We start from the raw sequence: 25,181 nt of genomic DNA, 5'->3' as shown, positions 1-25,181 counted from the left end.
GATGATGCCGACATTTAAAGGCGAATTGTAGGAAAATTATTTGGTATTTGTCATTTCTGGTCATAGTTATAATTTATTTCAATGTATGTTGCTATTAGTCAATTTCAACGTAGACGTTGTCATCATGCTCGTATTCTGTTAGTACTCGATCGTAGTCTTGGATCTCAAAAACAACCTATACAATTCATGTCGAATGCTTTAAACGTCAACAAATCACCAATCGTATTCATACAGTGCACAGGGTGTTTCCTGGAATTTAAATCGTTTAACATTCGTGCCTTATGTTCTCCTTTACTCATTTTGGGTTGAAGTACTGTGTTCTAGTACTGACATATTTACGTCTAAGTCGATCAATCGTCTTGAAGAGAGTTAATCCGAAAACGAAAATTATCTCCTTCGTATAATTTAACCATGCTGTGGAGTCACATTTTAGCAAAGATTAGTTTCGACGCTAAGCAATAGGTGTTTAAAATCAAGAGAAAACAGAAAAATATTTCTCTGAAAAGTAATTTCACAAAAAATGTATCTCTGGAGAAACAAAACTGCAGAACTTACATTCGTTAAAAACAACAAATTTATTAATATATATACAAACATTCTATTAACATAAAAACATTTTGAACATTTAACAGAGTACATTATGCGTGCTGCAATGGTGCTTACAAGGTTCCTACCCCCTTGTATTTTTCAATATTATCTTAAGTAGCAAAATAAGGCGTTTCGATGACAACAAGTCTTTCGAACGCACAAAACGAATTGGTGATCCACTGACACAGATAACATATTATTTGGATCTAATGTCCTTCCATATATCCAGATACAGCTGTGTGAGAGTCAATTACATTACGGGGTAGACGACAAAGAGATTTCACAGTTTTGTTTCAGTAATTCCAAACTATGTAAACTACAAAGGTCGGGAACTTCACAGGAGCATTACGTCAGTTCATATGAAAATTTGCAACAACGAAGTGTATGCAAAGTAACCTGCTTACAAGATGCTGCACGTCCTATTATTTCTTGGTAATTTTATAATATGGAAATAAAGTGATACTACTCTCTTACTCAGAAAATTACTGGAATGTTCTTTTGATATTGTTTGGTTTCGTTTCAGGCCTTCTTATTTTGCAGACAGATGGGGAAATCCATTATCTAAAAGCAGACACGTTGAGTTACCCTTTATAAGCACAAAATCTGTTCAGCAGCCAAGACAAATTATTACTCATAGAGTATAAACTATAGTAATCTCATGACGATTCTGAGGATAAATAGGCGATCCACTGAACTCCTGCACAGGAAAAGAATTACAATTTGGCTGACATTTCCCGTTCACTATGCTACTGTTAAAAATTTTGCATTTAATGCATTTCACACATATTTCTGCCTTAATCACTAAACCGACTTCTTTTATACTCACAAACAAAAGCGACTCATTCATAAAGATTGTGACGTCTAGAACTTCATAAAATCATGAGGAACACTTAGATTAAAGTTAATCTCTTACTTAGTTTGATGGGGAAAATTTATCGTCATGGAAATGTACTGTTCGGGCATGTAAAACATTACATGCTATCAGTGACACAATTCACATATTCTTACATGATTAAGCCCGTTTAGGCAATCTTAAGCACGAATTTACATTTTGTACTTATCGTTTTCAAATCAACAGCATTTATACCACTTATAAAAACCTTTAAATCATTCTACAGAACCTACTTGATTAAAAAATAATAATTTTCAGAGGAACTAATATCACATTGACCAAAGACGGCGAATCAGTCTTGTTTTGTCATTGGAGGAACAATAATCTCGAAGTAAGATTTTTCACGTGTTGTCTTCCAAAAGGGTTTATGCAAGTACACCTCTTTCCTTCGCTGTATCGTTATTTAGTTCATGGTCTTCATTTCAATTGCAGCATCTGCTACACTGAAGTCTGACTTCAACTGGCGGTGGTCTTGACACGAGTGGGATTTTGCATCCGACAACTGAAAATTAAGTAAAACAATTATTACCATTTATTCAGTCTGCGTCTAAAAATATCTATGTGAATTATAGATGGTGAGACATTTGAAAAAATCATGAACAGTAAAATGGGATGTTTCAAAATGACGTTTTAAAAATTTGATGACAGGTTCCTTATATCAAAACAAGGTAAAAATGTTCAGTAAACATGGACTCTAAAATGCATACCTTAAGAGTTCTCAGCACTTGTTCATCCTCGATACTGTCAAACACACCTCTTTTACTGAACATGTACATAATACCGAGTGGTTATAATTAAAATTTACCTATTTAACAGTTATAACATGGAAACTAATTACCGTAAGAGTACCAAACTTGCTAGCATTAATGTCAAGGACATGTGAAAGAGAAACAACGCAGAATAAATTTAACTGAAACACTTTTAATATGCTGCTACGCTGCATCACACCATTACTACTACAAGAGGGGCTCAACATGGCGCCCGTCAGTGTCCAGAAAAGTATGAAAGTGCATGACTGCATTCTGCACAGCAGAACGAAGCCTGGCCATATGCATGCTGGCTACCTTTCTTGATATGCTGCGATTCAGATCAGAACATGTGTGAATGTCCTCCTGGTAAACCCTGTCCTTGAGGTGCCCACAACCAGATATCACAGGGAGTAAGATCAGATGAACATGCCGGCCAAGCACCTGAAAACGATCGGCTGATAATTCGATCGTTTCGAAACGGGTTTCGGAGAAGCAGGTGAACTTCACGAGCGATGTGCTGTGGGACCCCACCTCGCATGAAAAATTTTGAGCTCAAAGCATCTCTACCCTGTGGGAGGGCGAAGTATGTTGCTGTAACGCTGGCCAGTAACACTGCACGTCTTTGCTCCTTGATCGCCAACGTGTTCAAAAAGAAAAAGCCACACCGTACGTTGACACGTTCACCATACAGAGGAAAGGAACTTCATGCACAGTGACTGGAGGTGCAGATCCCCACACTTGGCAGTTCTGTGTGTTCCCATCACCTTTCAGAGAAAAATGAGCTTCATCTCTCCTTGAGATGGTCCAGGGACAGCACTCGTCAATTTCAATCCTTGCGAGAAAGTGGAGAGCGAAGTCAACATGTCGTTGTGCGTCCTGTGGTATAACGTGCTGTACGATATGGATCTTGTACGGATACCATTTGAGAATGGATCGAAGCGTCTTCTGTACAGTGGACCACAGCACGTTCAACTGTCGTGGGACCCGTGAGCGCACTGCCTGACGATCGGGAATGGCGCGCAGCGTTGTCTGCCATAACGACAGCGATTTCATCAACCACCTGTGGTGCAACCGGTCGTCGGCCTCTTCCCGGAGAGACGCCCACTTCTCCAGTTGATTCTAACTTCTTCATCGTGTCCCGCACAGCAGGTGGAGAAAGATGACGCTTCCGTAATCCTTTCAGCCGGCGATATTCTCGAAGTGCAGCTGCAGCATTACTGTTACTTTGATAATAGTGCTTCACCAATAATGCCCTGCTCCCTTTGTCCAAGCTCATGTTGACACGACAGCAAGAGCACTGCGACTGGTCAAGTATGTGAGACTACGAATCACGATGACTGAATACGGCACCTGTTGTCCCTATTTGTAACTGGACGGTGGCGCTGTGACGCATGGAAATCATGCGCCCCATATTCTGGACATTAACGCTACCATGTTTGGTACTCGTACGGTAATTAATTTCCGTGTTATAATGTGTAGAATAGGGAAAGTTTAATTATAACCACGTGGTACTTTAGAGATGTTTACTGGACTTTTTGCTCTGTTCTGGCCCATACCAATTCCTCTCAAAATATGGGAAGCAAAGAGCCTGCAGGACAAGAGATACGTTTCGTAGTATCGAGAATGAACAATTGCTCATACTTATTAAGATATGCGTTTTAGAGCCCACGTTTACTGAATATTTTTCCTTGTTGTGACGTAGGAAGCTGACCGCAAATTTTTAAAACGTCGTTCTGAAACATCCTGCACAACACCAACATTTTTATTCATGAATAATCTTTAATGAATGAAAGTATTTTAACCGACAAGTGCATCAGAGACGTTTCATAGACTATTCTCCACATCTGCAATTTCAAATGGGTGTGATGCTCTATAACTAATTGTTAGTTACTATAGTCTGATTAAAATTCCTTTATACTTGTCGCTACAATGTTGTCACATCGGCTTTCGGCTACCTCTCTGTTATAGGTAACTTACATACAGGTCGGGTCACTTCACAAATGCCGTTAATGTGTAGCGAGGGGCAATGTTGGAAGCGGCCGCCGTGTGGTATGTAGGAAATACAAGGTGGTGTGTCGATAGCTGGTTTTAAGTGACGAAGGACGGAACTGCGGCAGATGACGCGTTTTGTAACCCTCATGGCTTCAGCTAACCACAATCTCATAATACGCAATGTATCCAAGGAAACGGCGGCCAAAAATCTGTGGCAAAAATAAAATTAAGATTTCTTTGTTCACGGCGATTAAAGTTAACTTCCACGAGCAAACACAAGACTGAAAAAGTTCAGTTTCATCGCTAAAAGCACACTACAATTTCCCGCTGTCATTGTTTATCTGAAGTTATTCTAACACAGGCCACACGAGCTGCCGCGTTCTGTATCGATGAGCAGTCCTTGTTGACACTTGGTTCCAGACGAGGAGAGAATACAATGATGAAAATAACGCGGCAGATAATTAGAAATAAAAAGTTACAATTACGATAATTAAGTGAATAAATATAAGAACCAAATTCTTTTGATTAGATTTAGAAATTTTAAACATCGCTAAAGTTGACGAGATTGGAGCCTACGACCTTCTACACGTCACGTTCACACGCAAACCATTCCACTATGCCACGACGTTGGATTAAATAGTTTTATTTATGATTTTCGTGACCCAATTGCAAGGATGAATTGCAGCCTTCAAGAATTCGCCTTAAGCAATATCGTGGGGAACTTTATTTAACGTAAGCCAGTCTCTGTACATGTCACGCTAAATGGCTTCTTGTGCAGAAGAATCTAGTAATGGTTCGTTAGTGCTGTGTACGAAACGTGTATATTTCATTAGCATTTCTCCTTCTGTGTGTGTGTGTGTGTGTGTGTGTGTGTGTGTGTGTGTGTTTGTGTGTGTGTGAGTGAGAGAGTGTGTGTGCGCGCGCGCGCACGTATGGGTGGGTGTGGGTGTTGGTGAGTGTAGTTGTGTGTATGAGCGTGTGCGTGTTGTCTTTGGTGTGGTTATCATGTGTGAGGAAAAGCTAAACGAAAGTGAGAGACCCATGATTCGGGGTCTAACCACTTTAACAAAAATGCCGAACAAGGAATTGGAACTGAGGTGACCAAGCGTCGTACCAGTTTGGCAACGGTGAACGGTTTGTACGTGACTTTGAGTTGGTCTAATTGGAAGAAACTGACTCGAACGCGTGAAGTGTCAACTATCAAGTAATTTCAATCCGACTATAACTATTGTTCTTCTTATTACGTAAAACACTCGTTAACTGCTGCAATAAACGAGGGAAAATTCTAGAGGGACATGAGCTATGGGGAAGGTGAATAGTAGACAAATAATGTCATGTAACATAATGTAGGCTGCAAGACAGTGTACCCTACATGGCGGAAGGTAATGGTGAACATAATGAGGAAACGTGCGTATTTACCTCGGTACAAGCCATAACCTCTTAAATTTGCATTTTGACACATGTAAGATTTCCGATCGAGAAATTACAAACGTTTCACAGCGAATGTCACACACAGGTTGTGTAAACTTATCCTAACAGTCTCCTGTGATACTAGTTCAAAATTGCAGAAGCGCTACACTTCTTTCAGGCAAGCGAAAGTCCCTGCCTAAACTGATGTGATGCTTCCTTTCAGATTCGCTTATTACGATGATGGGACACCTGGGTACTTAAAGTTCTCCACCGTGTGCCATGTTTTCTTATAATACCCTAAGTGTTACTTAGATTTTTGTTTCGTTCATATGAAGCCAGATGATCTCCTATTTAGTACGTCTAAGTAAGACGATCAGAACACGTTTGTAGGGTTAGCCGATCTGGAAAAAGCTTTCGACTATGTAAAATGGTACAAAATGTTCGAAATTCTGCTACAAGGAAAAACGTGTAATGTACTATATATACAAGAACCAAGGGGGTATAATAAGATTGGAAGACGAAGAACGAAGTGCTCTCATTAAAGAGAGTGTAAGACAGGGATGTAGTCACTCGTCGTCACTGTCCAATCTGTACACTGACGAAGCAATGACACATATAAAAGAAACGTTGAAGACGGAAATAAAATCAGGGTGAAAGATATCAATGAAAAGATTCGCTGATGACATTGCTATCCTCAGTGAAAATGAAGGATTACAGGAGCTGAATGGAATCAACAGCCTAATGAGTACAGAAAGTGGTTTAAGAGTTAATCGAAGAAAGACGAAAGTAGTGAGAAATAGCACAAATGTGAACAGCGAGAAATTTACGTCAGAATTGGGGACTGCAGAGTAGACGAAGTTAAGCAATTCTGCTACTTAGGCAGCCTAATAAGCCATGATTGACAGGGCAAACAGGGCGTAAAGAGCAGACAAGAACAGGTAGAAAGGGCATTCCTGGCTAAGGGAAGTCTACTAGTATCAAACATCGGCCTTAATTTGCGAAGAAATTTCTGAGAATGCACGTTTATAGCGTATCATTCTGTGGTGGTGAAACAAGGACTTGGGAGGGTCTACAGCATCCTCATCACGTAGATCACAGAAAGTGCTGAAGTAAAGAATCTGGTTAACGTTCACGACATCCTGAACAAGTGGGCCCAAGTCATTTACATGTACATCTGGACACATACACTGCGTGGTGGAGGGTACCCGTTTCTGTTCCACTCGCAAACAGAGAGAGGGAAAAACGGCTGTGTATAGAGTATCCGTAAGAACCCTAATTTCTCTCATACTATGTTCGTGGTCCTTTCGCGAAACATTGTTGACCGTGAAATAGTTCTACAGTTTCTCTAATTTTCCAAAGCAATGCCTCGCGGAGAGGACATCGTCTTCCCTCGAGGTATTCCCATTTGAGATCACGAAGCATCTCCGCAATAGTCGATAACACCCATCGGTAACAAATCTAGCAGCATGCCTGTGAACTGCTTCGATGTCTTCCTTTAATCCAACCTGGTGGTCATCCCAGATACTCGAGCAGTACTCAGGAAATGGTCGCTCTAGCGTTCTATGCTTCGTCTCTCTTGTGTACGAGCTACATTTTCCCAAAAGCCTCCCAACAAATCGAAGGCGAGCATTAGCCTTCCCTATTACCAACCCATCGTGCTCATTCACTTCACGCATAGATATTTCATCGATGTGACTATGTCAAGCAGCACACTACTGATGTATTCCAACGTTACAGGTTAGTTTTCCCTACTCATCTCCATTAACTGACATTTTCCTACGTTCAGAGAGAGGTGCCATTCGTCACACCAACTAGAATTTCTGTCTGAGTTACCTTGTATCCTCTTACGGTCTCTCGACGACACCTTCCAGTACACCACAGCGAATTGAGCAAATGGCAATAAATTGCTCTTCACCATGTCCACCAGACTGTTTGCTTATACACAGATCAAGAGCAATCCTATTCCCAGAGGCAGTCCTGACGACACCCTTGTTTCTGATGAGCACAATGAGGTCTATGTAATATATTCTGTTACTTAAAAATCCCTCGAGCCACTCACGATCTGGGAAGCTAATTCTTATACTCGGATCATTGTCTACAGTCTGCAGTGGAGCACCTTGTCAAAGGCTTTCCAGGAATCTAGGAACATGGAATCTGCATGTTACCCTCCATCCAGGGTTTTTAAGCTATCATGTGAGAGAAGGATAAGCTGAGCTTCACACGAGACATTATTTCTAAATCCGTGCTGATTTGTAGATAGTCTTTTCTGTCTAAAGGAAATATATTCGAACTCAGAATGTGTTCAAGAATTCTACAGCCAATCAATGTTAAGAATATTAGTCTGTAATTATGCAGATCTATTCTTTTAGCTTCCCTATACACAGGTGACAACTTCACTTTTCTCCCTTCGCTTGGCACTTTGTGCTGGACCAGTGATTCGCGATAATTTTAAGCCAAGTAAGCGGTCATTGTCGGAGAGTCGAATCTGGATTCCGTCTGGACTTATTTGCTTTCAGCTCTTTCAGTCGCTTCTCTCTCCAGGTTGCGCGTTAAACAGCATCAAACCATAACAGGTCCAACTCCGGCCTGAAATGTACCACTCACAAGATACGTGTTGCACACTTCATTGGGTAGTCAACACAGTCGACAATAATTTGAAATGAGACAAAAATCACCACTCGACAGATGACACTGTCTGTCTTCCCGCTTAAGTCCCTATAATTTCATGAAATTTTCATGATGGGGGTGCTATACGTAGTATTCAAAATGCCACCTGTGACGGAGGGGCGTTCCAAGCAGAAAGCTATCATTGAGTTTCTTTTGGCAGAAAACCAGAGTCTCGCAGATATTCGTAGGTGTTTGCAAAACATCTACTAAGATCTGGCAATGAAGAAAAATCACGGTGAGTCGTTGAGCAAGGCGTCAGTTGTATCGCAACAAGGTCGCACAAACCTGTCTGCCCCCTTCCCGTGCTGGCAGCATACAGCTGTGACTCTTGCGACGTTGGAATGTGTGGACAGTCTAATTGGGGCTGATCGATGGATCACCTTGAAACCACTCGCTGCTGGACGTCTCTGTTGGTAGTGCTGACACGATCGTCCACCAGATGGGATTCTCAAAGTTGGAATGTATGGACAGTCTCATTCGGGCTGATCGATGGATCACCATGAAACCACTGGCTGCTGGACGTCTCTGTTGGTAGTGCTGACACGATCGTCCACCAGATGGCATACATAAAGACCTGTGCCCGTTTGGTTCCTCACTGCCTAACTGAAGAACTTTAAGAACAGTGAAGGCTGATGGTGACAATCTTTGGTGAAACATCGTCACAGGCTATGAAACATGGACTCATCATTTCGAAACGGCTATTCATGGAGTGGCGTCGCACCGCATTTCCTAAGTAGAATAGTTCAAAGCCGCACCCTCAAAGGGTGTCTTATGGAACATTATTCTGTTTGAAGTCCTCTCGCATGGTGCAACGGTCAACTGTGAACTGTATTGTGCTATCCTCAGGAAATTGAAGATACGACTTCAGCGTGTTCGTCACCACAAAAATGCAAACAAACAAATCCGTCTCCATGACAGCACAAGGCCTCTCACGACTCAGCGCAACCGGTGGAGCTCATAAAACTTCATTGGAGTGTTCTTCCTCATCCACCCTACAGCCCGGCTCTCGCACCTTCCAAGTTCCATTCGTTTGTCCCAATGGAGGATGCAGCCGAAGGTAACAGAAAATCGATGGTGGGAAAGGAATCTATGTAAGAAAAAGCGTTGGCTCCAACGTCGACCAGCAGAATGGTACCACTAAGATGGTGTAGGATCGTCGCCCGGTTAGTTCAGTGGTCCACGTGACGGCGACGGAATGTCATGCCAAGGGGTCCAGGTTCGATTCCCGGCTGGGTGGGAGATTTACTCCGGTCTGGGACTGGGTGTTGTGTTGTCCTAATCAGGATCATCTCATCTTCATCGACACAAGTTACCGAAGTGGCGTCAACTCTAAAGACTTGCACAAGGCGAACGGTCTACCCAACGGGAAGCGCTAGACACGACATTTCATTTCGTGTTGAAAAACTGGTTTTGTATCCAATAGAGTGGGGAATAATATGGGCTATTGGAACCCTGAATAAAGGCAGCATACTTGCAGAAAAAAGTGTTGCATTACTTATTGAACGCCCCTCGCACTACCACAAATTTCAAATGATATAGCACAGCTATAAATCGTCTTTTTATTGCAGGTGTTATTCGGTAAATCTAGATTTCAACAACTGCCTAGCCATTATCAATGCACTGTTTTATAGTATCAATGCATGTTCTAATACGTCAGTCCCGTGTTGTTCGGACCCGAAAGAACTTGGAAGAGTAGTTAAACGGAATGGACAGTATCTTGGAAGGAGGAAATACGATGGAAGTCAATAAAACCGAAAGAGGGATAACGGACTGTAGTGGAATTAAATCAGGTGGTGCTGAGGGAATTTCATTAGGAAAGGAGACACTTAAAATAGTAGCTGAGTTTTTCCATTTGGATAGCAAAATAATTGATAATGGCCGAAGTAGAGATGATATTAAATGTAGATTAGCAATGCAAGAAAAGCGTTTTTGAGGAAGAGGAATTTGTTAACATAAAAAGTAGGTTTAAGTGTAAGGAAATATTTTCTAAAAATGTTTGTATGGAATATACAAAGTGAAACATGAAACATTTAGACAAGAAGAGAATAGAAGTTTTTGAAATGTACTGCGACAGAATAATTCTGAAGATTAGGTGGTTAGATTGCGTATCTTATGAGGAGGGCCTGATTTTCCGGAAGATGTCTGTCTAATTCACATGACAGGAAATCAGTGAACAGGTTTGTTTGACCGTCTCCCAACAATCAGTGAAGAGTTGGTACGATGCTGCAGCCAATGTTTTTGGTCACATAGCTTCACAGTCTAGTTTCTGTTAAACTCTAATAGTCCCATAATCCTACAGATGCGTACCTGTATCTTCATCTATGAACTTAATAGACACGTCGACTTTTCCGTAGTGGTCCTCAGCGTATTCTTTCGGAACCACCCACTCTCTTTTCTGTGGAGTGCCGTGTACAATGTGTTGATATTATTTGTTTCTTTAACCCTCTTGCACGCCTTCCAACGTCAATTAATTTTTCGATAGCTTCACAGTTTTCTTGCAGCCATTTCCCTTCAGCTTGCTAGTACATCCTATTGATTTCATTTCTAAGCCAATAATAGTGACTCGATTTCGAACGGAGAAAGACGCGGTTTCGTATCGACAGGTACTACAACACTGAACTTGTATTGGATGTGTGATTATCTGATTAACCTAGACAGCAGTTCCCAACTAAGTTCGGCATGGGTCTCGCCGTTACACCCAAATCATCAAGGATGACCCCGTCTCAGAATGGCAGGACAGCGGACAGAATAGAGATGCAATAACAGGATTCAACGTCAACCATCTAATATCGTTTCCCCTCTTGGGCAACCACAAACGCAGTAGGTTGAAATTTTCTTCTGAAGGTAAGCAATAGGACCTCCCACTACTCAAAGAAAAGTCTAGGTAATAGGTGAGTTACAGTTTTGACGACCGTTCACCACCTGAAATATTTGTCATAAGAAAAAATAGTGTTGATACAATTTCAGCTATATCCCGTCCTGCACCTGTAGTACACAGCAGCAATGAGAGCTGCAGACTCGTTCGACCAGCGGAGAGAAAGATATACTATTGGCAGTAGGTCACTCTAGTGGAGGCATCGTTTTCCTTATTTCCTTTTGGACATTGTAATAGCAAGCAGTTCGCTCATATGGAAGTGTAATAATGGACAAAAATGTTACCAACTTTATTTTCACCATGCTTTTGCAAGGCAGCCTTCAACTGGGTGAAACATAAAGAGAAAAACCAACTTTATTTTTAGAGTTTTCCGTTCATATCAAATCAAGTGAAATAAAATAAGATTACAGCACCGATTAAAATAAATAAATGTAAAAATTTAGGCAAAAATATGAACAGGAGGCACAAGTGAAGCTGTCTACACAAACTGGCCATAAGGCAAAACCACTACACGAATTTTAAAAGAGTTTTATCTACAAATATGTCCACTGATCTGTTTATTCCAAGCAAACAGTGTAAAAAAGACAATAAGTACATTTACTGGCTTTATCTGTTGCCAACAGGAAAGATATTACAGAAAACCACCAAATCACATGGCACAAAATGCACAACTGAAACAATTCAGCGACATGTTTAGCATTTAAGTGCAAAAATGAGTCTGTTGGCTCCAAGCAATTGAAATATATGTGAGATTTTCATATTCTTGTAAACTGAGGGAAATAAATTAGTCTGTGGGACAGTACACCGGTCACGAAAGCGTTAAGAACGTTGTTGAAACGTGCTCCTTCAAGACGATTCTGTCAGTTTCATCACTGTGCAGAGACTGTTTTTAATCAAGATCACTAGCGCCAAGGTTGGCTTTCAGAAACCTTACGTCACGGAGAAATAATATTTAGTAAATATTCTATACGCCGTTGTGATACCATATGCATCGAAGTCTAATTGTTCTCTAATAGTTTTCTGTGAGGTAACTGAAACATTATCCTTCATTGAGACAATGTAATCAATAATCTTATTAGAGATATAGGTGTCCTGAATGTTTCACTAGAAGTTCCACCAACTTTTTGTGTTGCTACATATCATTAACCCACTTTTACAGTTACTTCTAATGTTGTGGATTAGATAACTACAGTTAAACGGTAATTATGGAAAATAGAGATTACAGTTGGCAAATGCTTCTAGGATTAAACTACTAGGAGTATATACTGTAGATTATATTCACTGTGCGTGCGTGTGCTTGTGTGTGTGTGTGTGTGTGTGTGTGTGTGTGTGTGTGTGTGTGTGTGTTAGTGTGTTTAGTGTGTGTTACTGAGTAATAATTGTATCAGAAGTAGTGACAGTCTTGAAGACAGATCACTGCTGACTCCAAAGTGAATGATATTCGGAGCGTAACGTGATACGGGCGTCGTCAAACGCTGTACTGGCTGTCTGACCGACAGGTGAGTGCGGCATAGGCAATACTCGCATTTCAGTGCAGCTAGAGTGTGGCTGCAAGACGCATGACGCACCATTCCTAACATCGTGCTGACAATGGCTACTGATGCGGCACGCTGTCAAGGCTGTACGTGGTTAAACTGATTCAGAGAAAGTCACTACAAAGAAGTTCCTATGAGCAACCAAGCAGTCAGTTACAGGTGTATCACTCGCGAATTCAAACCTGGTCATCGACAACCGTTGACTAATCATAACATCTAGAAAACCTGTGCCTGTACTCACCTCATCTCAGAGGGTACAGAGGTTGTCATGGGCGCAAGAACATCGTTAATGGCCGCTTAAAACAAGAATAAAGTCTTGTTGTGGTAGACGTCTGCACACAGAGAGCGAGCAGTAATATTCACTCTCATTTTTGTGTTTCCTTATGTTGTCCAGAAAGTGGCAGATGACTTGTCTATGCTAACAACATATAGTTCCGGACGATAGGAAGAAGAAAGAAGGAATATTGGGTTTAACGTCCCGTCGGCGTCGAGATCGTTAGGGACGAAGCACAAACACGGATTCTGTCAAGGATGGGGAACGAAATCGGCCGTGCCTTTTCAAAGGAACCATTCCAGCATTTGCCTGGAGCAATTTAGGGAAATCACGGAAACATACCTCTGTATGGACGAACCGGGGTTTCAACCGACGTCCTCCCGAATGCGAGTCTAGTGAACTAACCAATGTTTCACTCCGCTCGGGCGGACGGAATAGTGAATGAAAGAACAATGTTGTTCTGACTTTATTTCGTTGACTTTTATCTTATGTAATGAATAAGATGAGAGGAGCAACGGATGCAGCGTACTGGTAGTAGTTTGAGGTATGACACAGATATTAGTGAAAGGGGAAGGCAAGCACATGTATTCCCGAAGAGTGTAAAAACCTGGGCTGGAGCAAGTAAGAGTTATATTGGACATTTTATACTACAAGACATATGTATCGGAAACGTAAGGAAGGTGAGCAGGATATTAGCAAGTGAGACGAAATTTAAAGGAATCAGAATAGGGCCAACTATACACCCCTACAAAAGTATTCAATATCATAGTTTTTAGTACAAAGACTTCTTACAGTACACCCATTGAGGTTTGTACAATACCTTCTTAACAAAATAAACATAATTTCACCTGACAACATGTAGGATTTTGATTAGTTAAAAAAGTTATTACAAAACAAAGCAGGTTTTCTTCTAAGTGAACATCTTAAAAACAGAAACAGTGAAACTGTTTGTCTCATGATGATGATTATCACTCTTTAGTAGTGAGTGTCCTTCCCGTACACGGATGAGTTCCTCCACTCTGCGTGACATGCTCTGGATGAGACCAACATGTTTATTTTGGGTATGAGGTCCCACTCCTCAATGGCAGCTTCAGTGAGGTCCTGAAGGCTGTCAGGTGGATTCGGACGCTGTGCAGTGGCCACATTCAACAGGTCCCATGCATGTTCAAGGGCGTTCAAGTTCAAGCCTAGGTGCTTTTCTGGTTAAATCATTCGGTTGACGTTGTATTTTCGAAGATACCGAGACACTGTTAGAGCACTGTGCGATCTTGCATTGTCACCGACTGACGTCTTTAGGGCCTTACAACCATCTGTAGGACCTCTTGGAGGTATCGGGGACCAGTCAAATGCCGTAGATGGGAGTTAGAGGGGTCCGCCGTCTTATTATTATTGCCGCCCAGAACATTACACTTCCTCCTGGAAATGGATGGACTACCTGCACATATCGGCGTTTCTGGTCTCCTCTAGCGCTTCTCCAAACCCTAACACATCTAGTGTCTGGTCGCAAACCAATCCTGGTCTCGTCAGCAAATATGACATTACTCCATTCTAAAATGGTCCAATGTTGGATGTGCAACAGCCCAGGTCCTTAGATTGCGTCGGTTCCGTTTGTTAAGTGCAAAATTTCTCATTGGCCTTCTGGGTGAAGACCACTTTAATGGTTTGTTTGGTCTGAAGATACGAATCCCTGTTGGTCGGCGTTGGCCATTTCCCATAATTGTAGCAGTTGGCGCTGGGCACCTACGATACGACAGTAGGAGGAAACGGTCATACTTTGGTGTTGTCATACGAGGACGACATTTGCGAGGTCCATCGTTCACATTTTCTCTCTCTCTGTACTTTCTCCACACCTTAGACACACCACTCTGAGTGACGAGTAACCGATCGGCGACACCTTGCTGTGTATGATCTGTTGAAAGTAAAGCTACTATCCTGATTCTATCAAAGTGTTGTATGCCTCTACGTGGCATGTTATTGCAGTGCTGAACACAATTTGAATCAAGCTGTTGTTGATACTGGACTGCTCGCCGTGTGCCGTTGCGCCACAAAGCATCCCAATAGTGAACAGTGTCCAGTATGTCGGCTCTACCTGGATAATGCTTGAAATGCATGGATCATTGAAACCTGTAGTACGGTATACAACATTTTACGACAGTATTCCAAACTTTTGTTGAGCAACGTAGAATGGGTAAGGTAAGTAATGAGACGGTGAGAGAAATAGGAGAAGAGTCGCACATGCAATACACCATAGAAAAGACAAATCCGGATCCAAGTATGTATTAAAAGAATATCAGTTGGCGAGGTATCAGTAAATCTTCATGAAATTACACTAGGAGGCAGAAGAGAATGAACGTGGGAAGAAGAGAGGACAAGACGGCGACAGACTGGAGAGAGGAACGTGGTGAGACAGGACAGCATGGAGTATTCAATGTCCCGAGTAGACCCAACCAGGGGCTGGAAATTGAAGAAGCTGATGGTCGTCAATGAATGTAAAATAATAAATGTCGTGTAGGCCGTTTGCCGAGTGCAAGTCTTTCGATTTGACGCCACTTCGGCGACTTGTGCGTCGATGGGGATGAAATGATGATGATTAGGACAACACAACACCCAGTCCCTGAGCGGAGAAAATCCCCGACCCGGGCCCTTAGGATTGACATTCTCTCGCGCTAACCATTCAGCTACCGGGGGCGCACGTCAATGAATATGACGAGACTCGACTCTCACATGTGTAAAATTTGTTTCCTTGAACACTACGTAACCTAGCTCAGCCGAGTTACACTTACTCTGCTATTCACACTTAAGCGCCTGGCAGAGGGTTCATCGAACCACTTTCAAACTATTTCTATACCGTTCCACTCTCGAAAAGCTAGTGGGTAAACGAACACTTAAATCATTCCGTGCGAGCCCGGACTTTCCTTATTTTATTATGATGGTCGTTTCTCCCTATATAGGTCGACGTCAACAAAATTTTTTCGCATTTGGAGAAGAAAGTTGGTGAATGAAATTTAGTCAGAGGATACTACCGTAAAGGAAATCGTCAGTTTATAATGATGTCCATCCTAAATCCTGTATCATGTCCGTGACACTCACTTCCTATTTCTCGATAGTACAAAACGTACTGCTCTTCACTGAACCTTCTCGACGTACTCCGTTGATCCTGTTTGGTAAGGATGTCATAGCGCTCGGAAGTACTCCAAAAGAGGACTGACAAGCGTAGTGTAGGCAGTCACTTTAGAAGACCTGTTGCACGTAATATTTCTGCTAAGGAATTGCAGTCTTTCGTTAGCTTTCTTCGTAGCGTTATCTATGTGATCGTTCAAGTTTCAGTTACTCGTAACTAAAATTTTTAAGTCTTTGGTTGAATTAACAGCCTTTAGGTTCGTTGGACTTATCGTGTATCCGTAAATTACATTTTCTCACCAAACAGCTATCTTCTATAATTCACTATGCAATTCGGTTTGATCGTCTGATCACTTTACGAGAGGCTAAATGAAAGCATCGACGCAAACAGTCTAAAGGGGCTGCTCAGATTCCCTCCTAAACGGTTTTTAGGGATCATAAACAGCAAAGGGCCTAAAACACATCCTTTGGAAACGCCAGATATAATTTCTCTTTTACTGGATGACTTTCCGTCTTTCTAGTACGAACTGTGAGCTTTCTGGTAGGAAATAAAAGCTCCAGTCGCACAATTGAGACGATACTCCGTAGGACGCAGTTTGATTAGAAGTCGCTTCTGGGGAACGGTGTCACAAGCCTCAAACTCTAAAAGTATGAAATAAATTTGAGATACCCCGTTAACAGCACTCATTACTTCGTGTGAACAAAGAGCCAATTGTGTTCCACAAGAACGATATGTTCTGAGTCAGTGCTGGCTATTTGTCAATAAATCGTTTTGTTGGAGGTAATTCAAAATGCTCGAACACAGTATATGTTCCATAATCCTACTGTACATCGACGTTAGCAATAGTTTGTAATTCAGCGGATTACCCCTACATTCTTTCTTGAGTATGAGTGCGATGTGTGCAACTTTCCAGTCTTTTGCTACGGATCTTTCGTCGAGCAGGCGGTTGTACCTGATTGCTACGTATGAATCTACTGTGTCAGCATACTCTGAAAGGAATCAAACAGGTGTACAGTCTGGATCCACAGCCTTGCCTTTATTAAGTAATTCAAGGTTCTTCGCTACACTGAATGCATCTGCTTCTAGGTTAATCATGTTTGCAGTTGTTCTTGTTCGCATTCTGTAATGTTTACTTTGTCTTTTTTGGTGAAGAAATTTTGGATAGTCGTATTTAGTAACTCTGCTTTGGTAGCAGTATCACCGGTAACATTACCAACGCTATTGCGCAGTGACGATTCTAACTGTGTCTTGACGCTGCTGTATTTTATGTACGACCAGAATCTTTTGGGTTTTTTTGCCTCATTTCGAAACTGAGCGTTACTGTGAAAATATTAAAGGCATCTCGCATTGAAGTCCGTGCTATGTTTCGAGCTACAGTAAAACATCGCCAGTCTTGGAGCTTTTGAAGTTTAGCATTCTTTTAAATACAGCATGCTTTTTCGTTGCTTGCACAACAGTGTTCTGACCTGTATATAAATATAAATATATATATATATATATATATATATATATATATATATATATATATATATATATATATTATAAAGAGATGTTACTGATCCCCTGAAGATCATAAAACAGGTCAGAACACTGTTGTGCAAGCAACTAAAAAGCATGCTATATTTAAAAGAATGCAAGAGCTCCAAGACTGGCGATGCTTTACTGTAGCTCGAAACACAGCGCGGACTTCAATGCGAGATGTTTTTAATATTTTCACAGTAACACTCAGTTTCGAAATGAAGCAAAACAACCCAAAATAAATAAATTGCTGTCAGTTTCTTCAGTTTCTTTTTGCTTAAACGACATCCGGTCGTTGCTTATATAGTTAGAGGGATGGAATCCAGTGAAAACCTATGTAACCACGTAAATTTTCAAAGAATACTATGTTATTTACGTATTTTGTATTAGCCACGACCAACCGAGGGCCACAAATGTGAATATTAAAAGAAAATATTCTATTGTACTGTATACTGTTGATTTAATAAAGTAAAATATGTTACCAATGTTGTTTTGGTTGGTACGTCGAATACATAGGCACGTTTTCATAATTAGGAGTACAAATTGTTTGAAAGATTTAAATTATACTGTTTGTAAGACAGAATAAGTTGGGGAAGGAAATGTTCTCCATCATTTTTATTTTAAATCAAAAGTGGACCAGAAATATCCAACCCAGAGCGACACAGTCACAGATTAGTCAACTCTCGTTTTCAGAGAAATGAAGGCAAGAAAAAAACAAATGTACACTTTAAGCTACTCAGCACTATAACTCACTGAATTATTTCAAAGATATATTCTGTCAAGTGATGGAAGCTGCAGATAAAATAAAGCTAAAATGAATCTATTTACTTCTCTAGTTTTCCAAAAGCATACACTGTTTCTTATATTTTGCGTTTTTAGATCTTAATAACGAGATTTGTGGGTTTTTACTAAGTATTGGTCATAAAACTTAATACAATTCGAATAATACAATCTGTTCTTTGTGGATGTATACAGCTATTCCTGCAAACGAACGCCATTCCACACGTTACACCTGTGGTAATAGATCATGTGCTAATTCATGAAAAGAAACAAATTTGTTGCATTATTTAAACAACTACGTTTCGTGTTCCTGGCCAACGCCAAGCACGTAACGAATACAAAGTTTTATTTTATGTTACTTGACTATGTTTCACCATACTCTCTGGTGTAGTGTAAAGTCAAATTTAAAATAAAAGGGGCTGATTTGACAGTTTTATCAAATGTTATACCTAATACAGACACAGCTACATTGGTAAATGACGTAAGGAGGCTATTACATAGTAATGTCTTCGTCCACAATATGCAAGATCTGTATGTATTAGCAATAGTTTCTTTCATTCTATTCAGACTGTCGCTATCGAAGATGTATGGTCAACACATGGCCTCGGCGATACAGACAGCCTACCATAAGTGCAAACTCAATGGAGGGGTATCTGTTGAGAGGTCAGACAAACATGTGGTTCCTGAAGAGGGGCAGCAGCCTTTTCAGTAGCTGGAGGGGCAACAGTCTGGTTGATTGACTGATCTGACGTTGTAACATCAACCAAAACAGCCTTGCTGTGCTGGTACTGCGAATGGCTGAAAGCAAGGAGAAACTACAGCCGTAATTTTTGCCCGAGGGCATGTAGCTCTACTGCATGGTTAAATGATGATGGCAGCCTCCTGGGGAAAATATTCCGGAGGTAAAATAGTCCCTCATTCGGATCTCCGGATGGGGACTACTCAGGAGTACATCGTTATCAGGAGAAATAAAATTCACGTTCTACAGATTGGAGCGTGAAAGGTCAAATTCCTTAATCTGGTAGGTAGGTTAGAAATTTTAAAAAGGGTAATGGACAGTGTAATAGTAGGAATTAGTGAATTTCGGTCGCAGGATGAACAGCAGTTCTGGTCAGATGAATACAGGTTTATAAATACATAATCGAATAGGGGTAATGCAGGAGTTGGTTTAATAGTGAATAAAAAATTGAAACGCGGGTAAGCTACTATGAACAGAATAGTGAATAGCAGAGTAAAAACGTAAGTAGAGTAGTGATCGCATTATTGTAGCCAAGATAAACACGAAGCCCACACCCACCACACCAGTACAAGTTTATATGCCATCTAGGTCCGTGGATGAGGAGAATATTGAGGAAATATATGATGAGATAAAAGAAATTACTCAGATGGACTAAAATGTAACAGTCATGGGGGACTGGAATTCGGTAGTAGGTAAAGGTAGAGAAGGGAAAGTAGTAGGTGCATATGGACTGGCAAAAACGAATGAAAGAGGAAACCACCTGGTAGAAATTTCCATAGAGCATAATTTAATCCTAGGTTACACTTGGTTTAAGACTCATGAAAGAGGATTGTATAAGTAGAAGAGACCTGGAGACTCCGGAAGGTTTCAGATTGATTTTTTTATGGTAAGACAGATTTCGGAACTAAGTTTAAATTGTGAGACATTTCCAGGGGCAGATGTGGACACTGACCTCAATTTGTTGGTTATGAACTGCAGATTAGAACTCAAGAAACTGCAAAAAGCCAGGATTTTAAGGAGATGAGACCTGAATAAACTGAAAGAACCAGAGGCTGTAGAGAGTTTCAGAAGGAGTGGTAGGGAACGATTGACAATAACAGGAAAAAGAAACCAAGTAGAAGATGAATGAGTAGCTTCCAGAGATGAAATAATGAAGGCAGCAGAGGCGTAAGTAGCTAAAAAGACGAGGGCTAGCAGAGATCCTTGGATAACACAAGACATATTAATTTTATCTAATCAAAGGAGAAAATATAAAAATGCAATAAATGAAGCAGGTCTAAAAAAAAAAGAAATTGACAGGAAGTGCAAAGTGCTAAGCAGGAATGGCTATAGCAAAAAATGTAAGGATGTAGAAGCATATATCTCTAGGGGTAACGTTGATGCTGCCTGTAGGAAAATTAAAGAGACTTTGGAAAAAAAAATCGCCTGCATGGATATCAAGAGCTCAGATGGAAAACCAGACCTTAGAAAAGAAGGGAAAACAGAAAGGTGGAAGGATATATAAAGGATCTATACAAGGGACATGAACCTGAGGGCAATATTATGAAAATTGAAGAGGACATAGATGAAGATGAGAAAGGAGATACGATACAGCGCGAAGAATTTGACAAAGCACAAAGACTGAAGTCGAAACAAGCTCCGGGAGTAGACAATATTGCGTTAGAGCAACTGATTCCTTGCGATAGGACTAAAATCCTACATCTGGTGAACAAGCTTTATGAAAAGGCCAAATATCTTCGGACTTTAAGAAGAACATGATAATACAAATTCTAAAGAAAGCAGGTGCTGACAGATGTTAAAATTACCGATTTATCAGTTTAATAAGTCATTGTTTCAGAATACTAACACGAATCCTTTACAGACGATTGGAAAACTGGTAGCAGCCGACCTTGGGTAGGCCAGTTCGGATTCCGGAGAAATGTAGGAACATACGAAGCAATACTGTCCCTACAACTTATCTTAGAAGATAGGTTAGAAGGGGCAAACCTACGTTTATGTCATTTGTAGACTTAGAGGAAGCTTATGACCATGTTGACTGGAATACTTTGGCTCTGAGCACTATGGGACTTAACATATGTGGTCATCAGTCCCCTAAAACTTAGAACTACTTAAACCTAACTAACCTAAGAACATCACACACATCCATGCCCGAGGCAGGATTCGAACCTGCGACCGTAGCAGTCGCGCGGTTCCGGACTGAGCGCCTAGAACCGCTAGACCACCGCGGCCGGCTGGAATACTTTCTTTCGATCCTAAAGGTGGTAGGGGAGCGAAAGGCTATTCAAAATTTGTACAGAAACCAGATGGCGGTCATATGAGTCGAAGGGCATGAAAGGGTAGCATTGGCTGAGAAGGGAGTGAGACAGTGATGTAGCCTATCCCCACGTCATTCAATCTGTATAATGAGGGAGCAGTAAGGAAACCAATGAAAAATTTGGAGTAAAATTTAAGCCCAGGTAGAAGGAAAGAAATCTTTGAGGTTTTCCGATGACATTGTAATTCTGACAACGACAGCAAAGGACTTGAAAAATCGCTTGAACGGAATGGACAGTGTCTTGAAAAGAGGATATAAGAAGAACGCCAACAAAAGCAGAAAAAGGATAATGGAATGTAGTCGAATTAAGTGAGTTGATGCTGAGGGACTTAGATTAGAAAATGAGACACAAAGTTGTAGATGAGTGTTGCTATTTGGGAAGCAAAACAGCTGATGATGGTCAAAGTAAGGAGGATATAAAACGTAGACTGGCAATGGCAAGAAAAGCGTTTCTGAAGAAGAGAAATATGTTAACATCGAGTATAGATTTAAGTGTCAGGAAGTCCTTACTGAAAGTATTTGTATGGAATGTAGCCATGTATGGAATTGAAACATGGACGATAAACAGTTTACACAAGAAGAGAATAGAAGCTTTTGAAATGTCATTCTGCAGAAGAATGTTGTAGATTAGATGGATAGATCACATAACTAATGAGGAGGTACTAAAAATGATTGGGGAGAAGAGAAATTTGTGCTACAACGTGAGTAGAAGAAGGATACTGTTGGTAGGACAGATTCTGAGCCATCATGAGATCACCAATTTAGTACTGGAGTGAAGAGTGTGTGGTGAAAATCGTAGAGGGAGACGAAGAGATGAATACAGTAAGCAGATTCAGAAGGATGTAGTTTGCAGTAATTACTCGGAGATGAAGAGGCTTGCATAGGATAGAGTACGATGGACTGCTGCACCAAGCCAGTCTTTGGACTGACGACCACAACAACAACAACAACCTGAGTTCAATGGTAGTGAGCACATCTGGAGCACTTCTGATTAAAATTTGCTGCACCGCCCCCCCCCCCCCCCCCAGCCCTCTTCCGTATCTTTGACACCTCTCCGACGCGTATTGCTTTCAGTGTCCCCTGCGCTGCTGCGGCCATATGTGTGTTAGTCATGGTACTACCTGTTAGACTTGTGTGTCTAATTTAATAGCCCACTGAGTGTGCGAATGCTTGTTCTTGCGTGTGTGTGTGTATGATGTGTGTGTGTGTGTGTGTGTGTGTGTGTGTGTGTGTTTGTGGAGGGTGGGGGTGGGAGCAGGACAAGGGCATCCATGTGCTTAATGTAATTTAACAATACATCTCGCTCTGAGGAATTGCTATAATACACTTTTCCTACGAGTCTCAGATAGGTAGGAACTACAAAATATTTACAAAATTTCTAGCCACTACTAGATAAACCGTGCAGAATTTGTGCACAGGTCAAGCGGAACGTACACTGGGGTGATAGCTGACTGCCACGTGTTCGAAACAAGGGCTGGCGGACTCTGCTAGGAAGCCATGCACCGAGCCATGGTGGCCCGCGTGGCTCAGCCCACGGACACGCTCCCGTCCGCGACTGGTCGCCCAGCTAGAGTTGACGGCCAAGCTGAGGGAAGTACAAGAGGTACTCGAGTAGCAGGATGGCCTGTGCTGACTAGTGGAGAAGAAGCGGCTACTGCCTAGTGTGCCATTGGCCATACCGTCGCTGGTACTCTTGTTCCTTCTCCGTGGCCACCAAGACCAGGTCTTGTTTAACTCTGTCCTCACTTCTGCATTCATGAAGCAATACAGTAGCGCCACGAAGAAACCCTGAAAGTAGAACAGTTCTTGGTTAGCGGTATTCTAATATGAAACATCAAACCTGCCCTCCATTGCCACGTGAAATCTATTTTTCGTAAGTTCCAGTAGATATCAGAAGGTTAACAGTAGAGAAAAATATCGGTTTTTAGGAGCTTGTTCCATGGGAACATATGATTAGAAGATCGTAAATCATATCATCTAAAATTAAATAATTACTTTATTGTTTTCATAAGACATAATTTAAGTTTTTAAGTCTTTTGTTGTCATTTATTTTGAATATTTTGTCGGATTATAAGATGAAATATTTTCTCTCAGTACCTGGAAGGATGTAAATAGTTGATCTATGAAAAGGGCAGTCATTTCCTCTGTGCTTCCAGTTTCTGAAGGCCAGTGAAAACCCACAAACAATACATAGTGTACACCAAATAATGGGATAAGTATGAGAGTCGACTTTGCCAGACGTCTAGTAAAACAAAACGAGTCACATTAATATCTGCCATGATATTATTGATATGGAAGTAATTTATTTGAAAGACATTAATATTTACCTGTAGATTTTCGTTTCTTCACTTACAGATGAACGCAATTTTGTGAAAATAACACGCACCAGATTTACAAATAATATGAAACATATCTGCAGAAAAAAAACAAATAATTGACTGGTCAGAAGTTTTCCATTTATGATGAACCAAAATAATTATGTATTAAGCATATTTGAATTTCATTCTAATTGTTAAACTAAAATTTGATGTTTATTTACAGCAAATTATACCTGAGATCAAATTAACGATGTCGTGTCATATGTTTTTAAATAACCAATTTATTACACTAAAAATACACTGCCTGACAAATAAGTGAAGCACCCACAAAGAGAGGAGGAAACGAAACGAAACTTCATGGGTTGAGTGGATAAGTGATGTTATGACAGTGATTGCAAATATAGTCAGTTTCACACAGAGTTTGACGGTGCAATTCCTATGGCCTGGATGAATGCAATGATTTGATTGGAAATGGCTTCTTTATGCCGTTGCATCCTCTCCTCAGGCAAGTGGGCTCGCAACTGATGTAACTGATACTTGATATCCTGGACACTGGATTGGATGTAGTTGACATCTGAGCTAGTCCCTCATTTTCTATTGGGCACAGGTTCAGGAATCTTGCTGGCCATGAGAGTAACTCAGTATCATGCTGGTGATTAATACAGACACATGCCATATGTGGACAATTGACTCAGTCATGTGCTGATAACACAAATACACGACATCTCCGTGTCCTTCACTGTCGTCACTCAGCATGTGGGGCTGTTCATGTCCCTTATATGCTGATCAGCCAGAACGTTACGTCCACTGACCAACCATGAATCTTCCCAGGTGATAGCAGAGTAACCTAGCGAGGAGTGTCTGCCAGTCTGCTAGGCAGACACATTCATAGTGCACGTAGTATCAGTGAGTTTTCTCTCCGTGTGTAGAATTGGGACGGCATGCTATCTGTCGGCATTAGACCAAGGGCAGATTGTGATATTCTGGAGTCTCGGAACAAGCATTTTGGAAACTGCATGACTTTCTTGGTGTTCAACGCGTGCTACGGTGAGTTCCTTCAAAAGGTGGCGGAACCAAAATGAAACCACGTCCACACGTTGTAAGGCAGAGAGGCCACTCCTCATTACAGATGTCAGACACCGTAGGCTGGGCAGATTGATAAAACAGGACAGGCGGCGAACTGTGGAGGAACTAACATCAGACTTAAAAACTGGGCAGAGTACAAGTGCGTCTGAAAACACAGTGCACTAAACACTGCTAAAGATGGGCCACCGCAGCCGACAACCCGAACATGTTGCCAATGTTAACACTACGACATCGGCAACTATGACTGAAACTGGCACATGACCATCGGTGCTGGACGTTGGCGCAGTGCCAAAGCGTTGCATGGTCCAATGAATCCCGATACC

The 25,181-nt window shown here is 41.2% G+C and overlaps 1 protein-coding gene across 1 annotated transcript in view; it reads right to left on the bottom strand.

Moving 5' to 3' along the window:
- Positions 1 to 551: 551 nt before the first annotated feature.
- Positions 552 to 25,181, bottom strand: part of LOC124798039 (secretin receptor-like) — a 182,582-nt gene continuing 157,952 nt past the window's right edge. Inside the window, exons 10-13 of the mRNA XM_047261298.1 lie at positions 23,782 to 23,867; positions 23,552 to 23,696; positions 22,889 to 23,242; positions 552 to 1,982 (exon numbers count right to left, since the gene is read on the bottom strand). Coding sequence (XP_047117254.1) covers positions 1,884 to 1,982; positions 22,889 to 23,242; positions 23,552 to 23,696; positions 23,782 to 23,867 — 684 coding nt within the window. The 3' untranslated portion in view covers positions 552 to 1,883. The remainder of the gene's footprint in view (positions 1,983 to 22,888; positions 23,243 to 23,551; positions 23,697 to 23,781; positions 23,868 to 25,181) is intronic.

Source organism: Schistocerca piceifrons, chromosome 1 (genome assembly GCF_021461385.2).
Source record: "Schistocerca piceifrons isolate TAMUIC-IGC-003096 chromosome 1, iqSchPice1.1, whole genome shotgun sequence".
Taxonomy (NCBI): domain Eukaryota; kingdom Metazoa; phylum Arthropoda; class Insecta; order Orthoptera; family Acrididae; genus Schistocerca; species Schistocerca piceifrons.
Note: the sequence above shows the minus strand (reverse complement) of the source record. Positions and strands in the feature narration are given on the sequence as shown.